The 27,318-nt window shown below is 49.4% G+C and overlaps 1 protein-coding gene across 2 annotated transcripts in view; it reads left to right on the plus strand.

Moving 5' to 3' along the window:
* Nucleotides 1-277: 277 nt before the first annotated feature.
* Nucleotides 278-27,318, plus strand: part of mylk5 (myosin, light chain kinase 5) — a 35,607-nt gene continuing 8,566 nt past the window's right edge. Inside the window, exons 1-13 of one of the 2 annotated variants that reach the window (XM_039739175.1) lie at nucleotides 278-448; nucleotides 798-1,005; nucleotides 1,541-1,577; nucleotides 1,794-1,929; nucleotides 3,397-3,562; nucleotides 4,093-4,138; nucleotides 7,016-7,125; nucleotides 13,106-13,222; nucleotides 17,596-17,748; nucleotides 18,488-18,628; nucleotides 25,397-25,711; nucleotides 26,821-26,917; nucleotides 27,097-27,300. In XM_039739175.1, the coding sequence (XP_039595109.1) occupies nucleotides 332-448; nucleotides 798-1,005; nucleotides 1,541-1,577; nucleotides 1,794-1,929; nucleotides 3,397-3,562; nucleotides 4,093-4,138; nucleotides 7,016-7,125; nucleotides 13,106-13,222; nucleotides 17,596-17,748; nucleotides 18,488-18,628; nucleotides 25,397-25,711; nucleotides 26,821-26,917; nucleotides 27,097-27,300 (1,847 nt within the window). In that variant the 5' untranslated portion in view covers nucleotides 278-331. The remainder of the gene's footprint in view (nucleotides 449-797; nucleotides 1,006-1,540; nucleotides 1,578-1,793; nucleotides 1,930-3,396; nucleotides 3,563-4,092; nucleotides 4,139-7,015; nucleotides 7,126-13,105; nucleotides 13,223-17,595; nucleotides 17,749-18,487; nucleotides 18,629-25,396; nucleotides 25,712-26,820; nucleotides 26,918-27,096; nucleotides 27,301-27,318) is intronic. The other variant, XM_039739176.1, reaches the window with a different exon arrangement.

Genomic DNA, 27,318 nt, shown 5'->3' on the forward strand with positions numbered 1-27,318 from the left:
TGGAGTTTGAAAAGAGAGGAACACAAAACTCCCAGGATTAGGAGAAGAAACACGAAATTACAATTCCACTATCAAGGAATATGATGCCAGGTAGGGAATTTCTGTTTTTTAGGTGATGCGGTGAGCATAAGACATGAGGGTCAGCCAGGAGGTCGAGAATTAGAACTCAGGGGGTCCCAGCTCCTTGTGGAAGTTGGTGTGAATTATGGGGTATCCTTGTCTCCCCGGACCCTCACTGTTGGTGATTACCATTTGTCTCCTCAGGCGTCTGTCCCAGCAGAAGCAACGTGGCTCAGGTGTGACCAGACACTGGTGCGAATGAGAAGAAGACATGTCTCACCTCAGGGGCACCTGGAAGTCAACGCTGGGCAAGGAGCCACCATTTTTTCTGCTACCCCCACGGAATGCCGCCATTTACAAGGGTGAGACGGCAATGTTCCTTGCCAAGGTAGGCACTGAGCTTTAGCCCACCTTCAGGGGCTCACTTAAGGGCACATGGGTTCTCAGGACCCCTAAAAGAAGTTGAAGTGTCTCTGTGCCAGTCCGACATTTGAATTGGTAGGTACCCAACACCTGGGTGGAACAGTGCCACCAGTGCCAAGGGGCAGGCCCAGACTAAGTGGGCATGATGCCTTGGGCTGAACACCATGGAGGCTGAAGAACGGTCAGCAAGGCTGGAGTTAAGACAGATGGGCTTCTGTTCAAACTGCCCCCTAGTGGGCTTAACAGTGATGCCACTGACCCCCAGTCGTCCCACTGCTTCACCCTGTCACTCTGTGCTTCGTCCCATTATGCAGGTCAAAGGCCAACCAGATCCTGAAGTGGGGTGGCATAAAGGGGACCGAGTGCTGACGGAGGGAGGAAGACTCCATTTTGAGAAGGTCGGCCAGGGCACCCACATCTTCACCATTCAGAAGGTCACTGCAGAGGATGCTGGGAAATTCCGCTGTGAGCTCCGGAACAGCGCGGGCACCCAGCAGATCACCTTCAGGCTGGAGCTCAAAGGTGTGAGGTCCGAGGGGGTGTGGGTGAAGGTGGGGGGCACAAAGACATTCACTGAGAACACTTAACACAAAGGTGACAGGCGTGACACTGGGGGAGAGTCAAGGAGAAGCACAGGACATGACAGAAATAAAACTAACAAGCAGGATGGAGGGAGGAGTAAAGGGAGCAAAGGGGCAGAGCACAGCGATGAACGAGAAATCAGCTGTGAGGGAATACGGAAGACACTGGGCGGAGCATAAGTGGGAAGGAGGGAGGAGTACAGGGAGAACAACAAGGAGAAGGCAGACAGTGGGAGCAGAGAAGGACCAATCAGGGAGCAGCACATGAATGACAACAGGACAGGAGGAGGACAAGCAGTGTGGAGGGAGGATTAAAGGGAGTGGAAGACGACACAGGAAGGGATGGGAGGAGGAGTACAGGGAGATGAAGGGAGGTGCGCAGGAAGGCTCCAATATGGCCGCCCCCTTTTTGCTTGGTTAGTAGTGCTGCTGTTTCAGGGCTAATGGACGCCTCACCCCCTCATTGTGTTTTTCAGAGGCAGCCGACCGAAGCAGAGTGTGCCACCCAGTGAGGTACAACGTCGGGCACGTTAGCTGTGATCTAAAATGTCATTTTGGTAAATGTGTGGAGGGACACGTGGGTGGGGTGAGTGGAGGGACTGGTAAGTGAGACAAGGCGCTATATAACACCCTGCACTTACTTATCTGCTGCTTTGCGTCAGGGGAGGTGTGTCAGGGTAAGCCCCCCAAAAGTCTGTGACCTGAAGAGGCTTTTCTTGGGTCGCACAGGCGAGTGCAGAGCTGGAACGAGAGCCGCCCTCGAATCATCACAAGGCTGCGATGCCAGACGGTGTGCAGAGGGGAGATGGCCGTCTTTAGGGTCCGAGCATCGGGGAGACCACCGCCTAAGGCCACCTGGTTCAAGGTAAGCAGTGTGTGATGGACGTGCTGTTGGGGGTTTCCTGGGGGGGGGGTCAGTGCTGCTGCATTTGAACCCGTGCCCAGTCACGCCAGTGTGCAGTTTGGATGCTCTCCTCACGTGAGCCAGGCGCTCCTCCAAAGATGTGAGTCGCAGGCTAACTGGTGATGCCAAACTGGCGCAGTGGACTGGCGCAGTGGACTGGCGTCGCGTCCCGTGGTGGTTCCTGCCTTACACTCGAGACTGCCAGGGTAGGCTCTGACCAGAGACCCTCATTTGGTTTCTTCAGGTGGTGTCAGCTCAGTCTTTGTCATATGCAGCGCCACTCATAACCTTACTTAAGTCCAGGCTGGAAAGTCCGCTCCTTCTTTCATGTCGCTGCCACACTTTGTATCACAAATTGTTAATTTTCAGTTTTTTTCAGAGTTTTTGTATTTTATTTTGGTTTATTGTCTCTTATTCTTTTTCAAAGCTTTGGGAATCCTGAATTTATCCTTATTTTGTGTTTTTTATTTTGTTCCCGATGTTGTATACGCCCTGTTGTTCATTCTGAACTTCTGTAAAGCACAATGAGCTTAGGAAAGGCGCTATATAAATAAAATATATTATTATTTTTACTGTCCCTGCCGCTCCTGCCATCTGCAAGCGTCTGCTATTCCCACCTGTGCCTCTAGTGGGCGTTCATTCGCCCCACACGTATTAATAGACAGCGCTGCTTGGCTCTCTGCTGCCCCCTCGCGGGCACGTGTTGTCAATCCTGCGCTTCTTTACGAGTCACACAGCCGAGCGGCATCGGGTCAGCTTTGTGCTCGTGCTCGTGCTCGTGCTCCCTCGGCCGCGTTTATCTTCCACGAATGAAGCTGGAGAAGTGCGTGCCAGACTAGAGACACGAGGGCATTGCACGGGCAGCACGGTGGTCGACGAGCTCAGGCAGTAGGCTTTGCTTTGTATAGCGCCTTTCCAAGCCATTCCCGTAAGTGCGCCTGCAGGATGTTGACGAGACTAGGAAGGCAGTCGGACGTCCGGCAAGGCGCGCTGGTACCTGCCGTTCCCACAGCTCATTAAGGGCTCATCCTGTTTTGGAGTCTTGCTCGGCTTTCGCCTTTGATCATCTCTTGTAAACTCCATTGTCCGCTCGCGGTGCTTTTAGTCTCCGCGATGAGACCTCTCATTCCCCATTCCGGCTGCTCTTGAGCGCCCCCTAGTGTCCAATTCTAGAGCGCATGGTTTGTGGCCGGTGGACTGAAGAGGGAGACCTCAGGACTCGCTTCCTCTGTCCGTTCTTTGTCACATTTCTACCTTTCTCCTTTTCCTTTCCGCCATGTCCCTGACCACTCACTCATAAATCAAAGCTGTCGGGCTTCTCTACTAACAAGTGTGGCCAGAAGGAGAAGGAGGTCCAGCTGCAGACCTCCGGAGCGCCCTGATTGGCCAGAAGCCTGACGCCCGCTTTTCATTGTTGTCCTTCTACAGAACTCCAGAACGCTAGAGGGCAGCACTCGCATTCGACTCTCTGCGATGGACGGGGTCTTCCTGCTGGAGATTGAGGTGGTCCAAAAGGAAGATGAAGGGACATACATCTGTGAGCTGAGGAACGTGGCCGGCAGAATTGAGAGCACAGCGTGGCTGCAGGTGATGGGTAGGCATCTTTGTGCCAGTCTGAAAAGTGGTCTGGGCATGGTAGTCAGCCAGGTGAATAGCCAGGTGGTCACTTAGCATCAAGTCAAAGATATTCACATAAGCTTTGGGCCAGTCTGACAATGGCACCCACGACAGAAATGCCAGGTGGTCCTGAATGAAAAGTCAGGTCACTTTTGTTGGGATATATAGTGCCAATATAAAGCAGTGCAGGGGACGAGGAGGCTAACTGGGTAAATGATGGACACCGCAACTCTGCTGCCAGCCATTTCAAAGTGAAATTATGGCCAACGTGTCACAGTACACAATGGGGATCCTCAATATGTTACAATATATAGCGCCTTTCACTATAAAGCATTTCAAATGGAAAGCAATGAGAGTTAATGATGAAACCATTGACTGCCCGGGTGACTAACGGCTGGTGATCTGCCACCGTCATTGGAGGGGCTGCATGTGAGAAAGTCCTGAAAGAATCAAAGTGCAACATAAAGCATAAGGCAGGACCCTCACTGGACATGTTTGATGTTATAGGTGGGAGCCCATCAGTGACATCAGGACTGGACAGCGATGACAGAGGGTGAGTACTTAAGGGTCCGAAGAGGACGGGAGGGCAAGGAGACAACCATGAGGGGGTCTGACAAAAGAAAGAATGACAGGCCAGCAGTTGTAGAAGCCAAAAATAAAAATAAAAAGAAGAAACAGACAAAGAAAAGAAAAAGATAGGGACAGGGACAGGGACAGAGGACATGGAAGAGGAGGATGAGGCCATTTAGTGCTGAAGAGGAAGGGCCAAAGCTGTCCTTGGGGGGGCCGCCAGCAGCTCAGAAAGACAGAAACGTAGGTAATGAAAGGCACTATAGCACAGACAGAGAAAAGGCACCATAAAATATATGAACAAATAATGCAGAAAGCAACCATAAGACATGCAGATTGATAATTAAACATAAATTAATAGACATGAAAGGCGCTACATAATAGATACATTTATAGATAAATAGATATGAAAGGCACTGTATGATAAGTAAATAGATAGAGAAAGGCACCCTATAACATCTAGATCGGTAGACTCAGACTACACTGATTTTCAAGAGACGCTGCATAAGCAAATGCTAATAAAATGAATATTAATATAGCGCCTTTTTACAGCAGTGCTTCACAGCTTTAGTGCGTCTCTTTCCATACCACTTGACCACAAGCAGGTCACTTGGTCAGTCAGGGTCATTCTGTTTCCTTTCGTTTTCTCTTCACTCCCGCTAGTTTGTTCGGCTCTGCCTTTTTAGTTTCTGTGCTCTCCTACAGATGGCGCCACCTCACTCGTTCTCTGCAGTGGTCTCACCGAGACAGCTCACTGGTTACCTCAGTCCAGCCCTCTAAAGGTAACCTCATTCTTCTACCTTCCTTACCCAGTGGGGAAAAGGAATGCGGGAAATGTGCAGCACAAGGGACTTCCCGGACGGCTAGCAGACTGTGACACTTCCTGGGCACCGAGCCCTGCGGGAGACATCTCCTGAGCCTCGGGGCACTTCACGCACAGTTCACAGCACAAATAGATATGCCCTCGGCTGGCAGGTCAGCGAAACGCGAACTAAGCGAACTTTCCAGAACAGCCGCCTTGTCCTGAAGAGGCGGAAAGGGGGAGACAGAAGATGAGCGCAGCGTGCCCAACCAGTCATGAGCGGCAGACTCCTAGGGGACACTGCGCACACACTTGAGCGACTGGTCCGAAAATAAAGCGCCTTTACCTCTGAATCGTGTCGTTTCACTGCTGAATTATTATAAAGGTACGCGTGAACACGAGTTCTCCGTTCAACCTTAACACGGACATGTGTATGCATAACATTTAAAGGGTGGAAAAATAAGCGGTTTATAAAGTCGTCGTGAAAAAGTGACATTCAGGCCTGAGTGACCGTCGTGGAGCTTAAAAAACAAATTCGACACGTCCGGGGGGTCCGTCAGCAGGTCCTGTCTATCTATCTATCTATCTATCTATCTATCTATCTATCTATCTATCTATCTATCTATTATATAGTGCCTTTCACTCTATCTATCTATCTATCTATCTATCTATCTATCTATCTATCTATCTATCTATTATATAGTGCCTTTCACTCTATCTATCTATCTATCTATCTATCTATCTATCTATCTATCTATCTATCTATCTATCTATCCATTATATAGTGCCTTTCACTCTATCTATCTATCTATCTATCTATCTATCTATCTATCTATCTATCTATCTATCTATCACATATTGCCTTCGTTAACTATCTAGTGAGATAGCTAGCTACTATATAGCGCCTTTCACATCTATCTATTATATATATTACCTGTATAATCTACCTACCAAGTGAGGTACTTAGCTACTATATAGCGCCTTTCATTATCTCTCTGAGTTTAATATCTCGTGACGTCACAACATATACAGCAAGCTGCATGAATGTTTATCTACTAATGTAAAAAGACAGGGTCAAGTCCATTCCACCCCGTAATCTATATACTGTACTGTATATAACAGTCAATGTGTGTATGTATGTGTGTTCCAGCATCACGTCCGAACGGCTGGAGCGATTTTCATGAAACTTGGTACACGTTTCTCATTGGTCGATTTAAAATACAGTAGGGTGAAATCAACTCTTACCCACCCCCTTCTGGGTAGGGTGGGTGATTAACTTGCGATCATGTATGCATGTTATCGTCCAGTTGACATTCGGAATGACCACCAGAGTGCGAACTAGAAGTGACTGCCAGCATTCTTCATGTTTATGTGCTTTTCAAATTAAATAGAGCTGAGAAGTTCCGAGCGTCAACTGGACGATAAAATACATACAAGACCGCAAGACAAGCACATTAGCGAGTCTTCATTGTTTGTTCATTTATTTTTATGTTTAAAGTTGTGTTTTTTATTATATTTTTCTCAAACAATTAAAAAAAACACTTTATTTTCCTCCCGGGCATCGCTGGGTGTTTCAGCTAGTCTAAGATAAAAGCTAGAAACGCCCCCTTCTGGCTGCATCTACGACCGGTCACTCTTTTTAGAAGAAATGCTCAAACAACGGGATGGTGAAGTAGGAGAGCACGAGCGGTGTTCTCAACTTTCCAGTCGGTGTTCGCCTCGGTGTTCAGGTGTTTCCTGTCCTTTTCTCATAAATGGCTGCGTAAGACCCTATTACGGGTGTTTACACGAAGCCCTCGAGGACACTCGTGCTCAGCGGTCGGCGGGGCCGCGCAGCCCCCAGACATTCGACCTCTCGGTGGCGCGCGCGCTCTTTCACAGCCCACAGCCGACCCGCTAAATATTCATTGCTGTAGTTTCCTGACAGGGATGGCGCAGCTTCCGACAAAGTCAGAAGTCCACGAGAGAGTGTCGAAGGGTTAGAGAAGCCAGGCAGGAGAACCTGCAGCGCTGACATCCTCGTCCATTTACTAAAATGAGTTACGTGTCCACTTTCAGGATTGTCTTGAAGGGCAAGAGCTCGGCACCGCCGAAGCAGCAGGCTGGGAACAGAGGACTGGACGGAGTGACCGGCGTCTCCAATGCTGTCCTGAGGGCTCCTCGGCCAGGTAGGACACCCGGGCTCCCGAAATGTTTTTCTTTAATATCGGGAGTCGCGTCAGTTTGGCTTTGACTTAAAGTGCGGTGACCGTTGGACCAAATTCAAAGTCCACAACTATTTGAGATGGGCAGCATAAAAAACCAAACCCCAACCAGGAGTATAGGACGGGGGTTCAGATAACAGGCGGTAGAATTTGGAAAAAAAAAAAACCCACCCCGCGCCCCAGAAATGGAGAGAAGACTCCACAGGCTGGGCAGCAGTGGGCGACACGGTGTGAATACTGTTTAAAGAGCTACACGCCGGGTGGCACAGTGGCAGGACGGTGGCATCACCAGTGAAGTGTCACAGCGGTTATTATTTTAAAACAATTCAAGAGGGACACAATAAGGAATTTGGGGTTTCTTATTCTGATGCTCCATTGAGGACAGTACATTTGTAACAGCGGGGGACGTGTGATAAAAAGTTTTTAAGGCGGCTTTAATTCCGCGTGTAGATAAGCGGTGGTCCGTCTTTGTGTTTCACGAAGCTTCATAATTAATGACAATAAAGCGCCTTTCAGTCAAAGTGAAAAACGTAAACAAGTGACGTTAACGCTTGAAGCCTTTAATGAATTCCACAGCACTTCCTTCTGTCTTCAGATGAGGGAAGGCGGGGGGTGTGCGACGCCCCCCGAAGAGCCTTCCGCCTTTTGGCTCTCCGTCCATTTCATTTCTTAAAGGAAGTTAAATCAACGCCACTGCCCCAGAATGCATTGCTGCCTTCACGCATATCTGCTGTATAGCGCCTTTAAAAGCGAACACGGGACCGAGCGCGCGCACGTGTGTGTCCTTCAAGCCCAAATCGCATTATTTTTCACGCTGGAATCCCAAAGAGCTCAACGCCAATGGCAGCGGCGCCCTCGTTGGTCGTAAAGCCGCCGCCGCCGCGGTTTCATCTGCACTTGAAGCCCCGGCGTCCAACATTAACGGTTCATCCCGCACAGAAGGTCGCATAATTGTGCCCTTTGCACGGCGTTTTGTGACGGCGTGTTCGTGAAAGGAACTTTAAAGACTCGCGTCACTTTATTATTAGAATTTATATCGTTTAATAAATGTCTTTGGTATGTTTTTGCCTTTCTCTCTCTTTTAGTTATTTACAGAATTATGTTACAGTTCACTGCGGTGGGCTGGCGCCCTGCCCGGGGTTCGTTTCCTGCCTTGCGCCCTGTGTTGGCTGGGATTGGCCCCAGCAGACCCCCGTGACCCTGTAGTTAGGATATAGCGGGTTGGATAATAAATGGATGGATGGATGGATGTTACAGTTTAAGACTTTGCAGTTCGGGTTTGGATTTAAGATGGGAATGCCAGATGAAGAAGAAGGAATGGCAGGCAGGCTTGTATTTGTTGCCACCGTTGTCGTTGTTGTTCCACGTTACGTGAGAAGGTGGCGTCCTGAAGGGCTTTATATGCAGGGGACAGGGCTGTCATTACTGTTTGGGTTTTGTATTTAGTTTTGACCTCTTTGAAGTGACACGGGGTGTTTGTTTCTCACAAGCCGCTCTTCAGGACACTTCCTGGCAGATCCCATTGTCACCCTGTCCGTGCAGAGGACAGCAGAGTTACGAAGTGTGCTTTGCATAGAAGCAACTGTGTGAACATCACATGTGTAATTATTATTATTATTTGATTATTATTATGAATCATAATTGAACCGTTATTTGAGGTTTTGTTAACCAACCAGCTTGTCACCCCAGCCTGACATCAGCATGGTTTGTGTTCAGCTGACGGGCAGTCTACAGCAGCACCACTAGGAGAAATGGACCCCACAGCCAAATTCTGTACAGGATCAATCAGCTAGGACCACCATAACTAAATGTCAGAGCGCAGAACAGGGCTGGGTCATTTTAAAGGCGTCACCATCACAGTGTCAAGTGGTCTGCAGTCCTCCCCTTCTCCTTTGTTACCTGTGTTGTCACAAGGGGTGGGCGGGGCCTGGGGGTGTGTAACATATGCGGGGGTCCAACTGTTAACGAGCAGGCAAGACATGCCATTGGTCTACTGGCCAACAGTACATTCAAACTGAATATGCATTTATGCTACTCATTTACCAAAAAGAATGACGTTTTTAGTAATCAAATTCTGTGCATTTGTCATTCCAACAGATGGTGTGTCACCAACATTAACACTACTTTTACAAATGTCACACTAAATGGAATACAACAGAGATATGCACATTGCACTTGTCATTCCAGTGGATGGCACATCACAAACATTTGTAGTAATGCATTATTAGAAATTTCTGTGATGTGCCATCTGTTGGAATGACAAACGCAATGATTTTATTACTACATGCATTACAAAATGCACTCCAACAGATGGTGCACAGCAAACGTTAACGCTGAGGCCTGCACTGATTTCTTGGGTCTCACGGGTAGCACAGCTGGATTAACGTAATAAATGAACAACTTCCAGCCTCCCAGCTGCAGGCTACACTTGAATCTTTCTGCTATTCCTTGCAGCAAAGTCCAAAATGAAATCGTTCGAGTCGAGGGCTGTAAGGACATCCTTAGCAAGTCCTCAGAGCCTCTCCTGAGCCATGGATCTCCATAGATCATTTATTAAGACTGTAATTTTGCTAAACTTGGATCCCCTCTGAAGATTTCAGAAGCTATTTTTGTGTAAATAACGGTTGGCTGTGTCCGCTTGTCTTTTCCATAGCAGGCTGCATCGTCACAAGTGGTGCTGAGAAATGTTTGGATTAAACGCACCTTAGTGACATCACTCGTTACTTACACAGCGGTAGCGAAATAAGCTCGACGGCGCCCCCCACGTGTTGCGTTACTTTGTGCCCCTTTTCTCTTCTTTCGTATATCGAGCTGCACATTTCACTGGCCAGCCTTTGTTATGAAACCCCAAGACCAGAGATGAACCTCCATGAAAGTCACCAGAGAGATGTGTGTCACATCATTACTGTGGTGCTCCGGGGTCCGGACCTCAGAGATCTGTCATTTTACTTGACCTAATGTTCCTCTTACGCAAGGCCCTGAAGCGGCCGCCCCAGCCAGTCCTGTCCTGACAGAGCTGCGGTTTAATCATTGACAGGGCAGGAATTCAGCAGACGGCGGGCTCTGCAGGAGACATTTAGCGCCAGGAATAAAGTGTGTGGGGGTCTCATCTGGATAAGAGCCCACCCTCCTAAACGACAGGTGGGTGCTCAGTTGATCCAAGACAGTCTCCAGCCTGTGGGTGACCCAGTGAGTTCCTGATCGTCACTAATGCCAGACTCTTCCACCCACCCAGTGATGTAACTCTTGGCAGGGTGGGCAGGCCTGTGTCACCAGGGCCCACTGGACTGAGGGACCCTCGAGAACAGCCGAGTTTATTATTAACACGCTGGCCTACTTGATATTGGAATGAAAATGTAATGGCGTTCTCATTGGCAGAGCCCCATAAGGCCTAATTCTGACGATGGACGACATGACAGACGGTGGTCTTTGTGAAATGGATTTAGTTTAATGTTGTGCCACACGAGGAGGGGCTCATTCAGGTTGTTGGGGTGTTTTTAGGCACCACAGTCCCATAAAGTTCTAGTTTTGACACTGCAGCCATCCATTCCCAGAGCCACTTTACACAGTTCAGGTGACTCTCAACCCACACCTGGGTGGTCCGCCAGTCCATCTGACAGCCCTATGGCCCCTCGCTGACTGCCTTGGATTTACTAACCCTGGGGGCGGTTGCAGCCATTGCTGTCTTGCTTTATCTTTCATTCTTTATTTGTGTCTGCTCTGTTATTTTGTATTTTCTTTTGCTGATTTAAATCGGCCCACCTGGTCAGACCCTTTGAGCTCATGAGGCGAGCGAAAGACGAGAATAAAAGGAATACGTTTACTGAAGGAGGCTTCTGTTATAATGGAAAGACAAGCAGCTAAGGTGACATGGCGTCGCCCTATTGGCCCCTGATGTTTGTGCGTGTGTGTGTGTCCGTCTGTCTGTCCGTGTGTGTGTGTGTGTGTATCTGTCTGGCTGTCTGTGTGTATCTGTGTATGTGCCTGTCTGTGTTTGTCTCGGTCTCTATTTATCTGTCTGTCTCTCCGTGTCTATCTGTCTGTCTGTGTTTGTCTATCTGTCTGTCTATCTGTGTGTCTGTCTGTCTGTCCGTGTCTATCTGTCTGTCTATCGGTGTGTCTGTCTGTCTGTGTATGCATGTGTCTATCTGTCTGTGTGTGTGTCTGTCTGTCTCTCCGTGTCTCTCTGTCCGTGTATGTGTGTGTCTCTTCTCCTCATGATGGACTGGCGCCCTCTCCAGGTGTTTTTGCTGCTTTTCTCTCAACCTGGTGCTCCTCCCGCCCTGCCCTGCCTAATGGAGTGAGGAAGATGAATGAATTTACTGAAGAAACCATTTAGTGCTCGCCAGTCTCTGATCATTTGCATGTGTGCTTTATAAAATATTAATAACAATAATGACAGTACATTTGATTTATATAGCGCCTTTCATAAGGACTGTGGCTGAGCAGCTGAGTGATGGCAAGTCTCAGGGAGTCCATCTGCTTTTTCATGCTGTGGACTTTGGGGGTCCTCATTTCTATTTGGGGTGACCTGTGATCCATTTCACAAATGACCCCCTGCCGTCCAGTCCAGCTGGGGGTCTGGGCGACTGGCTAGGGTGAGAAGATTCAGGGTAGGGGGCTCACTTACTGCACATTTGGTGTCCTGCGTTGTTTGCAGTCCCCTCATCCAGCGTTGCTCACTTCTTTCTAACCTTCCACTTTCATGCCTCATATTGTCCACCACATGGTTGCAGTGCCCACTAGTGCCCATTGCAAGGCAGGTAGAGATGCTGGCGGGTGTAGCGGGTCATTGCAGGGTGGTCTACACAGTCACACCCACCAAGCCAATCTGAGCTGCTATGCAGGGTGTTAGGAGAAAAACAAAAGGGAGAACATGCAAACTGCACAGCAGACGGGTTTGAACCCGAGCTCCCTGTGGTCATGAGGTAAACCCCTGAAATTCATTTGCACCTAAAGGTGTGCAGATCTCTGAAAGGTGCTATATAAGATGATGGCACCCAGTCCCTTTGCACCCAAGTGTTAAGTGGTCAGTCTGCGGCTGGCAGCTGTGGTGACCAAACCTCAGTGTTAAAAGGGAGCAGAGTGGCAAGATGCCAGCCTTCTGTCCAATCTGTTTCCTTACTGATAAGCCCACCTTCATAGAAATTTAAGATCACAGGGAGCCACAGCCTACCCTGGCAGCATTAGGTGCATGGCAGGAACCTAAAAAGCACCACCGTGAGTCTGACCAATTAGGGGGTGGCTCACCTCGGCCCCCTGGGATGCCTGTGTGGTTGTTTCCCACCCGTCTCCCAGTTCCTGTGCTCAGACGGCCCCAGTGCCCCTCTATCTGACCTCCAGCTGCTATCACCAAGCACCACACGCAGGAAATCCTGTGGTGTCCCTGCCTTGAAGAGCCTGAAGTCCCTGAAGAGCCGCCTTCTTGAGGCCATCAGCATGGTGAGCCACCACGGTCAACAAATGCACACCAAACTCAGAGCCTGTTACTCCAACTGAGTGGCACTGTGCCAGTCCATCATAGGGCACAGAGAGAGGGTCAGCCTGGGCTCACCTACTAATGTAACATGCATGTCTTTGTGGAACTCACATGGACACGGGGAGAACACGCAAACTTCACATTCACAACTGTGTATCTGTGAAGTGGCTGCACCAACCATTCTGCCATCTTATTTACAGTGGGCATCTCGACAGTTTCTCCTACTTTTTCATGGAGTGCTGCCCCCTAGGGGTTGGATGTACTTTTGCACTTGCTGGGCCACCTGTGCCAGACTTACATGTCGTGAAAGTGGCTTTCCAGTGGGCCTGTCCTGTTCTCATTGTTTTCTGGTGACAAATGTGTCGGTCATTGAGGGTCAGCTCTCATTTCCTGTCATAATTGGTGCTATGTGCTGTTAAATTGTGCCAAACAGCCACTCAGGATATCTGCTTGTGTCTCCCCCAGAGCCTCCATCCTTCCGCTTGCCGCTTGTCGACTGCTCCGTAGATGAGGGCTGTGACATCGTCCTCGAGGCAGCTCTGCAGGGGAGCTCACCGATTCACACCTCCTGGCTGCACAATGGTGAGTCTGACTGCATGCTTTGCCGCTGTCATGTCCCTGTCCCCCTCAGGTCCCCCACACTGTCCCTCAGGAGTTTCTTTCTTGCACCCCTAGCTTTGGAGTGTTGGATTACACCATTGCCATATATGGCGAGCCCCAGAGTGCTTAAAGCTCATTGGCTGGCTCAAAGTGCACAAATGTCGCGCTGATGACACTGCGAATTAGTGGGACGCTAAAGACACGCCCACTCACAGCCAAGCCCACCAGCGCAGCCCTGCTGGTGTGGACAGGTGACACAACTGCCCTGAGGCCCTGCTGGGTGCTGGTGCCCGTGTGCCAGGCAGGAACCTTTGTGTATTCAAAGTGAGACTGACTTATTGGTCTTAGTGGCGCTGTGGGCATTACATAAGGGGGTGTGAGTCAGAGGTTACTGTTTATAGCGCCTTCTTCAAGTGCCCATCACCAGCCTGCGCCAACTTCTCATGTTTACATATAATAACAAATCATTTTATGTATATTGTGACTTACAAAAGCATAAGAATGCAGAAAAAAATAATAACAACAATGCAGAACAAACAATAAAACACACTTGGGGTGAAAAAAGGAAAGTGAAGAGCAGTAAAATGGGAGGGGGGGGTGGGGGCACCTGCCATGACACTCAATAACCTGGCACCCCTGGAAGAAGATTTGATCAGTGCCATCTTTACACCTGAGAGGTCATCCTGGAAAGTGTAAAGTGAGCACCTGGGACAAAAAGACAGCGTGGCTCGGGATTAAGGGGGGACGAGAAGTGCCAGGGGCAAAATATGGGGGTCTCGGAGGCGACTTCTGATGGCTCTCTTATGTCCATCTGTCCACTTACACAAGCAACACTGTCCACTACATGGCCGGGGGCAGCATAGCCCACCAGTGTCTGAGGCAAGGCAGGAATGGAGCCGGGATTCTTGGGAGAGGAGAGACTGCAAGAGGGTCTCAGAGCTTAACACTTCAATTTAACGGTTTTGGTTTCATTAATTGTATGTAATTGGCTAGAATTTATTTATTTATTTTTATACTTTTATTTCTTTTATCTTGATGTGTAGAGATAAGTAAAGTGCCTTTCATTCTATCTATCTATCTATCTATCTATTATATAGTGCCTTTCACTCTATCTATTATATAGTGCCTTTCATTCTATCTATCTATTATATAGCACTTTTCATTCTATCTATCTATCATATAGCGCCTTTCACTCTATCTATCTATTATATAGCACCTTTCATTCTATCTATCTATTATATAGTGCCTTTCACTCTATCTATCTATCTATCTATCTATCTATCTATTATATAGCACCTTTCACTCTATCTATCTATTATATAGCACCTTTCATCTATCTATCTATCTATCTATCTATCTATCTATCTATCTATTATATAGTGCCTTTCACTCTATCTATCATATAGCGCCTTTCACTCTAGCTATCTATTATATTGCGCCTTTCATTCTATCTATCTATTATATTGCGCCTTTCTATCTATCTATCTATCTACTATATAGCGCCTTTCACTCTATCTATCATATAGCGCCTTTCACTCTATCTATCTATTATATAGCGCCTTTCATTCTATCTATCATATAGCGCCTTTCACTCTATCTATCTATTATATAGCGCCTTTCTATCTATCTATTATATAGTGCCTTTCATTTCAATCTATCTATCTATCTATCTAATCCTACCTACTATACCAAATTCTATCTATCTATCTATTATATAGTGCCTTTCTTTCTATTTATCTATCTATTATATAGCACCTTTCACTCTATCTATCTATCATATAGCACCTTTCACTCTATCTATCTATCAGGCCTTTTTTGGAGTTTCCGGCAGTTGTCCGAGTCTCGGGCTTAGGATCTGGAGTTCATCCCAGTTCTAGTACGCTGTACCAGTTTTTTACCCTCACAAGGCCTTGGGTGGGCTCACAGGGTATGCCCAACCAGTCTGCATGTGTGTTGTGGATTTGAAAAAGGCATAAGCCTGCTTCTCTCAGGTGGTCCTGTGGCAGGTACTGCAGCGTCATCACTTCTGTGCAGAGGGTCCACATCACTGCTTTTCGATCCTATTGGCTTCATTAAGGAGTGACCAGGGTGCGTGCTGAGGTGGTCTTCAGCCAGGTGTGAAGTGTCTGGTTGAGGATCAGCATCTCCATGTCGGAAGTCAGCAGGAAAAATGGTGGCACAGCCTCAAACGGAAGGGTTTACGTATCTTGGGGTCCATGAGGAAGGAAAGAAAGGAGCGGGAGATCGACGGGCAGGTCGGGTCATGTGGATGTCACGCCAGTCAGTTGTGGTGAAGTGAGAGTTGATTTGGCAGTCGATCTTCATGCCTGCCCTCACTCAGGACTACGAGATTTGATAGAGAAGACAAAGAAGAAGAATGCGGGTACAGGTGCCCTAAATGAGCTGCCTGGGTGGGGTCAGGGGGTGTGGGTGTGAGCCTTAGAGATTCAGGGGGGCGGACGTTGACAACAAGTGGAGCTGCTGCTCCTCCTCCTCCTCACCCAGGAACCCCTTCTGAGATTGCGTCCCTTGGCTGGACTTGGTACCCCCCTGGAGGATCTTGGGGAGGTGGTTGGGAAAAGGGATATCTGGGCATCCCCCTTAAAAGTAATAATACATTTTATAATACGTCACACGCTGAGCCGATGACGGCAGTGTCTGGTGGGAGCCATCCAAGCAGGCCATTAACAGTACAGACCACCCCTTTTGACCCTCGGTTGTGTGCCCACTCATCGTCAGAAATCACGACACATGTAATGGCAGCCCACTACACTGAAGACGAGTTCCACTTCGAGTCATCAGGAAGATGAAGAGCAGCAGCAGACAGCGCCCGCCGAGTGCCACCTCTGCGTCACCCCTCACACTCTCGTGAAGACCACCTCTGGACAGGGGAGATATCGGGTCAGACTTCTTCACTCGGCTCCGGACTTTTAGCCCGGGATGTGCAAGGGTGTCACAAGTGCTACCATCAAACATGCCAGCCTGCCATCTCGGGGAGCACAACAGCATTTTTGCCAACTTGCCATTACCAGCGAGTGCAAGTTCGGACATTGAAAAATGAGTTATAAGGGCCTGCAGTGCCAAGAATTGGTCACAGTCTGAGACCCGCTTGAATTCGGTCATCACGGCACTGATTTGTGTGTCAGCTGGTGAGGGCATCGGTGCCAAGTCAGCTGGCATTCAACTGCAGCCACTGGTCTTGTTGCCCAAGGTTTTATATATTATATATTGCATGTCACCTGAGGTGACCCTGTGATGTCTTTCTGCCACAGCGTCACGTGTCCTGTGCGTTGCTTCACAGGAACGAGGAGCTCAGCCACAATCTCGGACCCCTGTTTCTTTTTTTTATTCTGCGGTGGCACATAAAACACGAGACATCAGACAGGTGAGTGAGTGTCACTCTGCTTGTGTGGCCCGAGACTCCCACGTGCCTCACTCTTCGTCAATGTCCATCACATCCGGTGGGCTTTCTTGGGTGTTCAGCTCTCATGCACACAGAGCGGCCCCCACGACTGTTTGATTTGCTCTGAGTTGTGGATTTCGTGACTCTGGGAGTCACTGGGGGTCTCAGACTACACGACTGCAAACTCTCTAATGCTAATGCAGTAAATGAAGTCTGCGGCTGGAAATTACTGAGAAAGTCGTGGGATGTGACGCGGCCTTAAAAGAGCAACGAAATGAGCAGAAATCCATTGGGTGGGCACTGGCAAGACCCCCGCAGGGCTACAGCAGGTATTCTCTTTGACTGCCAGTCTTTCCTTTCACCCTGTGCCCACCTCTACTTTGCCCACTTTAGCTTATCCTGCAGATGGTCCTTTTTTTGCTTTCAACACTCTTGTGTGCTCCATGCACATGCAGTAGGTAAGGCTGGCACATTTTTGGCATTTCAGACTTAATCTGATTGCGCCATTGTGGGCAGGAAACCCCGGAGACCCTTCACACCTTCTGTTGTGTAACATGCCAGGACAGAATAAAAAGGTGCGCTGAGGCAGGTCTGACATTACTAAGTGCAGCTCTGGTAAGAATGAGGGGCATCAGATGGGCTTGAAGCCATTGAGGCAGACCAGTCCAACTTGGGGGGATTTGCTAAGAATGGGCAGAGCAGCAGACAACACCTAAAGGTGAGCAAACAACGTGGGAGGTGGGGACAGAAGCAACTGGTGGCAACAGTGGGATGTCACTTGGTTACTGTGACATGCAGCGTAGCCCCTTCAGCACAAACACATGCCACCTCCACATTGTCCACCCACCCTTCCTGCCCATTTCCTGTTTAACTCCTGCTGCTTAAGAATGAATGGCTGACCATTCAAACCCGCCATCCACTTGTCAGGTGTCCCCTGTCTGTTTGTTTCCAGGAGAGCCTGTCCAGTTTGGCAAGGTCAGTTTCCACAGTGGGGTGGCACGGCTTGTGGTCAGGGAGTGCCTGCCTGAAGATGCGGGCGCCTACACCTGCATGGCAGAGAACGGAGCTGGCAAATGTTCCAGCAGTGCGGCCGTCAGTGTGAGAGGTAGGCCTCCGGGGGACGCACACAAACACATGGACACTCACACACACACACTCACGCACACACACACACAAACACACACACACATTTACGCCCACACTCACACACACACACACGCGCGCGCACACACACACATAAACTCACACACATACACACACACACTCTTCTGGGAAACAAATTCCGGGAAATTCTTGCTATGCCTGTTTCCTGTGGGACCGGATTGGGGGGACGTGGGGGGGGGATAATTTACATTCTTTCTTCCTAATCTTGTCAGCTGTCACACTTGAGCTCAGTGTCATTGCCCTGGCACTATGGTTTCCAGTGAAGTGCCCACAGGCTGACAGCAGGGAGCGCTGGGTAGCTGTGGCACATTGGATAGCGGGCATTGCTCCTGCTTTGTGCTTTCTGCCTCTTCCTGCTATGGCACTCCTTTTCCTGTTCCTTCTTGTTCTTCATGTGCCCTCTGAAGGTCCACCTGCCCTGGGTTGCCCTGCCCTTGCCAATGCTTGCCCTTGCCCACTTATGTCACCCTTCTGTTTTAAACCTGGTGCCAGAGCTCTCACTGAAAGGCACTATATAGGATTAGGAGTGAGAGTCTGTCAGCATGGCACTTGGAATTTTGGGATGAGCACAAAAATGAATTGTCCACCGACTGCCGATTTTAAATATAGCGCCTTTCCAATCCATTAACAGGGTGTGTGATGCCACTAAACCTCGGCTTTTATCTCCTGTGAATTCCCAGACTTTGAGAGCCTCAGCAGGAAGCCAAGTATACCCAACACTCCCGCCAGTGTGCCCACATCCAGCCTGAGACCCAAGGCCAGCAGCCAGTCCATCGTGTTGGAAAACAAGACCACCATCAGAGCAGCTCCAAGTATCAGCGGTAAGTGGCAGTGCTCACCTCATGCCTCCAGGCACCACCACACCCACAGGTACCAAGGAATGATTTGGGGTGAGGTGGCATCAAAAAGACTCAAACATAAACAGGCAGTTCCAGGGAAAGGCGAGCGAGCGGTGGCTTGTCTGCCATGGCGAGAGGGGGATGTGCGTGTGCTGGCACAGCAGTCTCGATGGCCACAATGAAGAGTTGTGACACCAGATGGCCACTCAGGCGGGTCAGGTCCTGATGGGCCACTTAGCCAGTCTTCAATCCGTATAGCGACTTTCATCACATAACTGAGGTGAAAACAGAAGGGGTAGCACAGCTGGCAGCACCTGACATTCGGGCCTTTTAGCCATCCAGTAGCATTGCATTATATAGCGCCTTTTAGCGACTGGCGGCTTTAGGGTTTATTATACATAAAGAGCTTCAGCATGAGCTTCTCTTTAGATATTAAAAACCTGATTTCATATAGCGCCTTTCAGTAAACCTCACAGTGGGCTTTAAAACCCAGTCGTTAGCAGATTTCACAGAAGGTGCCATGGTGGTTGGCACTACCAATTTCAGTATGTGGCTGCAGAGATCCTTGGGGGATCATCCGATTAATTAATCAATATTTATATAGCGCCTTCCACCATGAGACACACAAAGAGACCTACAGCCCCCCTCCTGTTCAAGTGTACTTAGCAACCTGGTCTAAGAGTTCAAACAGGAAAATGGACCCTTGTGGATGTTAACCCGCAGAGACCCCTCGAGCCAAGCCTAGAGTGAAGGTGACTGGCTGTCCACCCGAGAAAGCTGTGCGGACCCTCCGTGTTGAGCGAGGTCCAAGGGTCAAGGTGGACAGGTCAAGGCAGGGTGGTCTGGGGCACCACCCATGTCAGCCGCTCTCCAGTTGGATATCCCCATCGGCGGTGGTCTCCTTCTGTCTCCTCTCTCCCAGTCAGGACTGCGTCATGGAGGATGTGAGGGGCACCTTCTTCAAGATGGTGGCCTCGGGCCTCAAAAGGACGGCCAGTCTGATCTGCAACTGAGTGGCATCTTTAACTGTCCATACAAGCCACAAGTGAGGTCACTTACGAGTGGACCTCAGCACCACGGGTCAGTGGTCATCAGTGTAGACCTGTCATCTGACCTGAGGCTGGGGGTGATGGGAAGTGGACACCTCACTTTAGGAGGACCTCTAGTGGTGGCCGACTTGGAGTCTGAATGGACAGCCCGGTGAAAGGAGCTACAGCTGAGCAGTGGACAGTGCGAATCAGGACCGGGGAGGGGGTCTCTTAAATTGAAGGGTCAAGAAGGTGACAGAAGTGGGGAGCACTCTGAAAAACAACAAGAAGACAGCAGTGCCGGCTGGGGTCTCCCTGTGGGTCCACCATGCTGGTTAGAAAGCCCCTCTGGCAATGGGGGAGCTGACACCCATGTGGACAAGTTTGAGGACCTCAGGGGTCTTTATTATAGTGATGGTGGACTGATGTGGTGGGCACTGTACTGGACAGAGATCATGAAGTGCGACCGAGACCCTCAGACATCACTCTTGATTTACCGGTTAGTCTGTCCACATCCACCTGAGCGGTCAAAGGGACCAAAAGAAGGTGACCACGGGTCTGAGATGATTTGAGTGGACCTTCAGTTGAGCTGATTTGGGTACCACCAGGGAGTGCCACTGGAGGAGATCCTGTGGGCACATGATGGCATAGAAGGGCCTGGAATTCCCCGGAAGAGATGAATAATGTGGTCCGACCGGCTCAGCCTGTTACCAGTAGGAATGTCAGTGCGGAAAAGGCCAGGAAGTGAGACGAGGCCACGGACATGAGAGACTTTATATAGCGCCTTTCATCTCACGTTGACAGAGTGCAGTTTGGTAAATATCAGCTTACAAACAAAGAGTAATCCGCATTTCATATAGTGCCTTACAGAATGAGCATTGTGCCCAATGGGTCATGTTTCATATAGCGCACCCTGCCATCTTATATTGAATTAGTGCCACATGCAGTCCTACAAAATGCTTAAAAAACGCTCAATCAGTATTTTATATTGCGCCTTATGTGCAGTCGTTACTCTTACACTTTATACAGCGCCTTTGATCATAAACTGATTTAGAGCCTTTTAGTGAATACATTTACAGACTAAGAAATCAGCATTTTACTGTATATAGCGCCTTGAATAGCGAACAAGACCAAGCAGCAGTACACCTGTGCGACCTACAAACAGCCGACTGGCACATGGGGTGCAGAAGACATCTGACTCGGGCACTCAGCCCTCATCAACAGCCTGATGCCCAGCGTCGGCGCTCCCTGTACCTGGACGTGGGGTCCTCCACATTGGAATTTTCCCCTCCCGTCCAAGTCAGTCAGTCGCAAGCCAGTCCTCAGCCCTCAGGGGACACCGAGTAGCCGTTGTTTGCTGTTATCCTAATGGCAGACAAGCCTAAACCTGACGGGAATTCGAGGCACGCGGTCGCGTCGTGACACATCCAAGGCTTCGGCAGAAGGAGGCGTCGGTCTATTCACGCAGAGTACCTTCGTTCACCGCTAGAGGCGCTCGAGGTCCGCAGTGCTCAGTGCAACTCTAGCCGGGGTCCTCAAACTTACAGAAGCTGCAGCGACCAGTCGGTTCATGGGGGACAAAGTTAAAGTCACTAACTCGGGAAAAAGGAGACGTGCACGACATTGTCAGTGTTAGATATAGCGTCTTTCATAATGAGTGTCCTCACCAAATGCTGTGAAGAAACACCAGCGAGGTTCCCTATAGAGCCTTCATACAGGACACACGTTGAACAGTAACCCACCCAGCCAACCTGCTGCAAGACAGGAGCCGACCCTGACCTGAACACCAGTTCATCCGTACTGGAACAATACAGAATTACCAATAAACGAGTAAAGGAGGACACCAGGGGAATACTGTACATTAATTAAAAACGGATCGGGAGTTGAGCCCGGGTTTTCTGAGCTTGTTAACCACTACGCCACCACCCCTTCTTTAAACTCTGAGGGGCTTTTATCCATCCATCCATTATCCAACCCGCTATATCCTAACTACAGGGTCACGGGGGTCTGCAGGAGCCAATCCCAGCCAACACAGGGCGCAAGGCAGGAAACAAACCCTAGGCAGGGCGCCAGCCCACCGCAGGGCACACACACACCAAGCAGACACACTAGGGACAATTAAGGATCGTCAATGCACCTAACCTGCATGTCTTTGGACTGTGGGAGGAAACTCACGTAGACACGGTGAGAACATGCAACTCCACGCAGGGCGGACCCGGGTCTCCTAACTGCGAGGCAGCACCGCCACCCACTGCGCCACCGTGCTGCCCGGGGCTTTTATAATGTACACTAATTTGAAATGTAAAATATCAGGTAGGAATGACGCCTTTCACGGTGCTGAGCCAATCTACTGAACACTAACGGCTTATAAATCAGCACAGTATGCGCTTTGGAAACAATCAGACCTTAACATCGATACTCCAAGGGCAGGGGTGGCCACACTTTTTCGGCTTGCGAGCTACTTTTAAAATGACCAGGTCGAAATGATCTGCCTACATTAAAATTATATATATAAACATATGTTTTTTTTAATGCAACGCGATCTACCTGCACTACCTTTCCTATTTATCGGTCGATCGCGATCGACGCATTGGGCTCCCCTGTCCAAGGGAATGTAGCAAGCTGTCATATAGCGCCTTTCACCTGCCCTGTTACTAAGTGGGCGCCGCCGTGTCCTCGCCCTGCTCCCGCCTTCAGCTACACGCCCTTCCTCGTGCGTGGGCGCCGTGCCAGGTGATTGAGCTGCAGGTGTCTGACTCCGCCCACCCGGCGCTTGCCTGCCAGTCTTACTAAGCGCGGGGTGGGCCGAAATCTTCAGTCGCTCATCCCTGAAGCTGCGAGAAGCGCCGAGGCCAACATGTCCCCGAATCCCAACGCAATGCCACCTGTCCGTCGCTGCTCTGGTAAGAGGCCACAACGGGGGTGGGTAGCAGGGATGTGAGGACACGACGACAGCCACTGCGAGTACCCTCATGTGTGTTTGACTTTGCGCTCAGGATAATCGGAGTCGAGGCGAAGTGAAGCGGGAGAGACTTCTGTTTACCGAGAAACGGAGAATGGAAACGGAGGGATCGGCGAGCCAGAGATGAACGCGAAGTGATGTGAAGCCGAAGTCACCTGTGAAATCAACCCGACAGTGCCATGGAAGGCTCCCAAGGTGTCCAGTCTGCTCCTCTCTCGTCTTTTCTTTTCTTCGTGCCCCTCAAACTCTGTGGCCTCGGGCGCCACTGCATACCGAGCTCGTCGATGGCTTTGTCAGCAGTGAAGGGAGCCGCGTGAGATGGCACTCGTACTTCTCAATGGCGCTATAAAAAGCAGGAGATCGCATTCAGTGTCTTGTTGAGCGCATATGCTTAAAGGGGGCCATGTCAAGCTGGGCAGGTCGTTTCCTGTAAGGAGCTATATGAAGTTAGCTTCGCAAAATATTTACGATAGCACTCGCAATGAAAGGCGCTTTATATGACAAATGCTGCCATCATGAATTGTACGACGTTATCTTTCAGATACCGCTCTACTTGAAAGGCGCAATACGTAATGTTTTAATAATTGGTGTTCATTGCTGTGAATCGTGCTCTAATAAAACACTGCAGTGACTTCTAGGAAAGGCGCTATATATCATAGCTCCATTGATTCATTCCTTAATGTGGGCCCTGCTCTGATGGTCTTGTCATATGAGGATCCTTTGCTTGGTAAAAGTATAGAGAAGCGCTATATGAAAGAACAACTCCTTGCTTTGAGCAGGTGCCACCCTCTGCACATCATCAAGACTATGCCCAAAGAGAAAATGGCGAATTGAACATAATATTTTAATGGTATTACTCACCATCTGCCAACATTTTTTAAGGTTGCACATACCAGTCATGCTCGGCTTTCAATCACAGCAATGCTGGACAAAAAAAAAAGATTAAAATGGGAAAGGCATTGGATTGAGGCGTTGGATACGTTTGCTCTTAATGACTTAAATGACAAATAATAATTTTAGTAGGATTCGTTTTATTTATTCATTTAAGAAACTTATTTATTGACTTTAGAAGACATGCATACTGCGCATGCGCCAAACTCATTTTGGTACGTTTAGCCTCATAGTCTACGGTAATGTGCGCCGGGATTAGAAGTACAGAGGTGGCCAGGTTGGTGCCCCCTGGTTTGTGCGACGGTCACTAACGGTCTGGTGTTTGTGGGCACCTCGCCATCCGGGGACCGCCAGCTTATATTCTTTTATTAGTCCTTGTCATGTAGTTTTGTCAGCTCTGAGAACTTCAGTGTGCCATGACAGCTCCACCAGGAAAGGCGCTGTACAATAACCGAAATAGCGAAGGTAACACGACATCGGGAGAAAGTTCAGCTTTATGTTTTGGACCGTAAAGGAGCGCAGGAGATGAGAAGATGTGTGTGCCAATATGGAAAAAAAAAATCAGCAGCAGCGTCGCGAGCTTTTTAAATAACGACGAACTGATCATTAAATAAGTCAAAACATACGCGACTGTCTAAAGCGACAAAAATCTGCTGTCATCACTCAGGTCGACAGGATAGTTTGACTCATAGCTATGAAAGGCACTATATTAGTAATTATATTAGTATTTTATTGTAATAAAATAAATAAATAAAAAAAGGAAAGAAAGGCACTGTATTAGAACAGACATACAGATAACTAGGGGCACATGAAAGGCACTATATATTATACAGAGATGTGCTTGAATGACACACAGCATATCATATAGATAGATATATGAAGGTAACTATGAAAGGCACTATATTAGAAGACTGATTTGAAATAAATACAGGCTGACATATCTGAAAGGCACTATATTAAAACAATCAAAGAGTGAGATAGCTAGAGATGTAAGGCACTATATAAAAGATAGATGAATGGATGGATGTGCGCTGGCAGACAGACAGACAGACAGACAAAGCCTTCTAATAAAGGAGCCACACGCGCGGCTCGCTCCCACAGGTGGCGTCTTTTCTTCATTTCCTGCCCCTCAGTGGAGATTCTTCCCTCAGCAGAGGCTCCTGCCCAACACGCCAACAGCTCAGAACTGGCATCAGCACTTCAGTGTGGACTCGAGTTTGGCTGGCTGTACTCTTTTTAAGGTGGGGGTGATGTGGACCCTCATGATCTCCTGGGATGTGCGTGGCCCGGTAGGCGGGTGCCCGCTGTTGATGCCTGCCACGTGTTCTCGACTATTCAAAGCAGGCTGCAGGGTGAGGCGCAGTGAGCTCACCGGCCTAACAGCAGATCTCCTGGAGCAGGGAGGCCCATTTAGGATTCTGTGGGGTGCACATCGGGACCACCTCAGAACAGGACAGGCTTGGAGTGTCAGGGGCCCAACCGGCCACAGAGCTGGCTGAGAAATCGGAAGGCTGTTGGTTTAAACTCTGGTCAGTCAGACATTGTGGCTTCTTTGTGGTTTAAGTGGCACCGGTGCGTCACTTGGTGACAGTGAGTGGGTCACTCGGGCCACATTTGGTTTAAGTAAGGTGCTTCAGATGAAGTTCTCTGTGGTATATAAGATGAAGGACGTGGTTGCCTGTATGCTTTTCCTCATTAAAATGTCTACACTGCATGAAAGCCTAGTGCAGCCTGCTTGTACTCACCATGAAAGGCACTACTGTGTATCAAATGAAGGCTAACAGTTTTTCTCTTTTGTCAGCGTCCATGTTAAAAGGCTCCTGGGTGGTGTGTTGTGCGGTGACTTATCAAGTGTCCTTTGTGTCTCAGAGCGTCCTCAGCCCCCAGCTGGCCGACCCCACATTTCTCAGACTCGCTCAGGGGCGCTGACTCTGTCCTGGTCGGGCCCCTGCTACGATGGTGGCAGTGCAGTCACCAGTTACGTCGTGGAGATGCACCAGGAGGGGGCCAACAACACAGAAACCTGGAATGTGCTGACCGCCACCTGCCTCAGCACTTCATACCGTCTGCCCGCTGGCCTGCACCCACAGGGCAAGTGCCGCTTCAGGGTGAGGGCCACCAATGTGGCCGGAGTGAGTGAACCAAGCCTGGAGACGGAGCTCATCAGCATGGACAGTGTGGAAGGTACGGAGAGGGGTGTGGCCATCTGATGAATGGGCGGAGCCTAGTGCAGTGCCAGGACTGGAATGGGGACAAACTGACTGAGAGTGGGAGGAGCCTGGGGATGCAGCTGAGGGCAGCACAGGTGAAACTGACAGGAGGGGGAGGAGCTTTGGGATAAAGGGGGAGAATAGGTGGGAGTGGGCAGAGCCTCAAGACCCAGCTTTGGGAAGAAGGGGTGATGGTAGATGGCGCCTTGGGACATAACAGGAGGAGAATATTGTAAGAGAGAGCACCCCTTTAGAAGGGCTGAAAGTGGGTGGAGCTTGGGAATTCAGTAGGTGGAGCTCTGGACACAACAGGGAAGAGAATACTATAGCTGACAGTGGGTGGAGTCTTTTGTCAGGGTAGATGTAAAGGATGGGTGGGACTTCAAGACACATAATTGATAAGAAAGGCTGAGAGTAGAAGGGAACTTTGGATCAGTGTGGGCGGGGCTCTGGAATATAATTGGACTTTAAATACAACTAGGCTGAAAAGGGCTGAAGTGGGTGGGGCACTAAGAAATGATAGGTGGGGCCTTGGGACATAGCAGGAAGAGAAAATTGTAGGAGACAGCACCATTTTAGAAGGTGTGAAAGTGGGTGGGGCTTGGGATCTCAGTAGGTGGAGCTCTGGACACAACAGGGAAGAGAATACTATAGCTGAGAGTGGGTGGAGCCTTTAAAGATCTGGAGTGACAGTGGGTGGGGTCTTTTGTCAGGGTAGATGTAAAGGGGGGGTGGGACACATAATAGGTGAGAAAGGCTGAAAGTGGGAGGGACCTTTGGATCAGTGTGGGCGGGGCTCTGGAATATAATTGGACTTTAGACACAACTAGGCTGAAAACGGCTGAAGTGGGTGGGGCCCTGAAAAATGGTGGGTGGGGCCTTGGGGCACCACTGATGGGACATGTGACTTTTCAAGCTGCAGTTGTATTGGTGAGAATATCTGATTAACCCCTTAATGCCTGAAATGTAACGCAAACCCCAATGGTGATAATGGCGGCAGCAGCAACCCTGAGCTGAACTTTAAAGGCCAGCACTAAGAAGGTCCATTTTTCCTAAATTTCGGCTTCACAAAACTCATTTCAGAGAACGGCACAGAGGAGCCCCCGCAGTACACAGACGTGTCCATCAACTCCACACAGAACATGAGCGACGCGTACGAGCAGCTGGAGAAGCTGGGCGTGTAAGTGGTCTTATTTACTGTGTGTTGGGGAGAAGGGATTGACGTGGCACCCCGGGGTCACTCAGGGTGAGGGGCTTGGCTGTCCCACCTTCAGGTCAGTGGTCATGTCCTCCTTAGCATTCTGCACTTTCTCTCTGATTCTAAGCTCTAACACCAGCGTCTGTATTATTAATATGCAGAGGAAAATTTGGCAATGTCTACAAGCTCCGGCACAAGACGACGGGCCACATCTGTGCTGGAAAATTCTACAAAGCCCGCCTGTCCAAGGAGAAGGCAGCCGCGCGGCGGGAGATCGAGCTCATGAACAGCCTGCATCACCCCAAACTCGTGCAGTGCCTGGCTGCCTTCGAGAGCCGCTCGGAGATCGTCATGGTGATGGAATAGTAGGTGCTGCCATGGAG

The sequence above is a fragment of the Polypterus senegalus genome, chromosome 17, assembly GCF_016835505.1.
Source record: "Polypterus senegalus isolate Bchr_013 chromosome 17, ASM1683550v1, whole genome shotgun sequence".
Classification (NCBI taxonomy): domain Eukaryota; kingdom Metazoa; phylum Chordata; class Cladistia; order Polypteriformes; family Polypteridae; genus Polypterus; species Polypterus senegalus.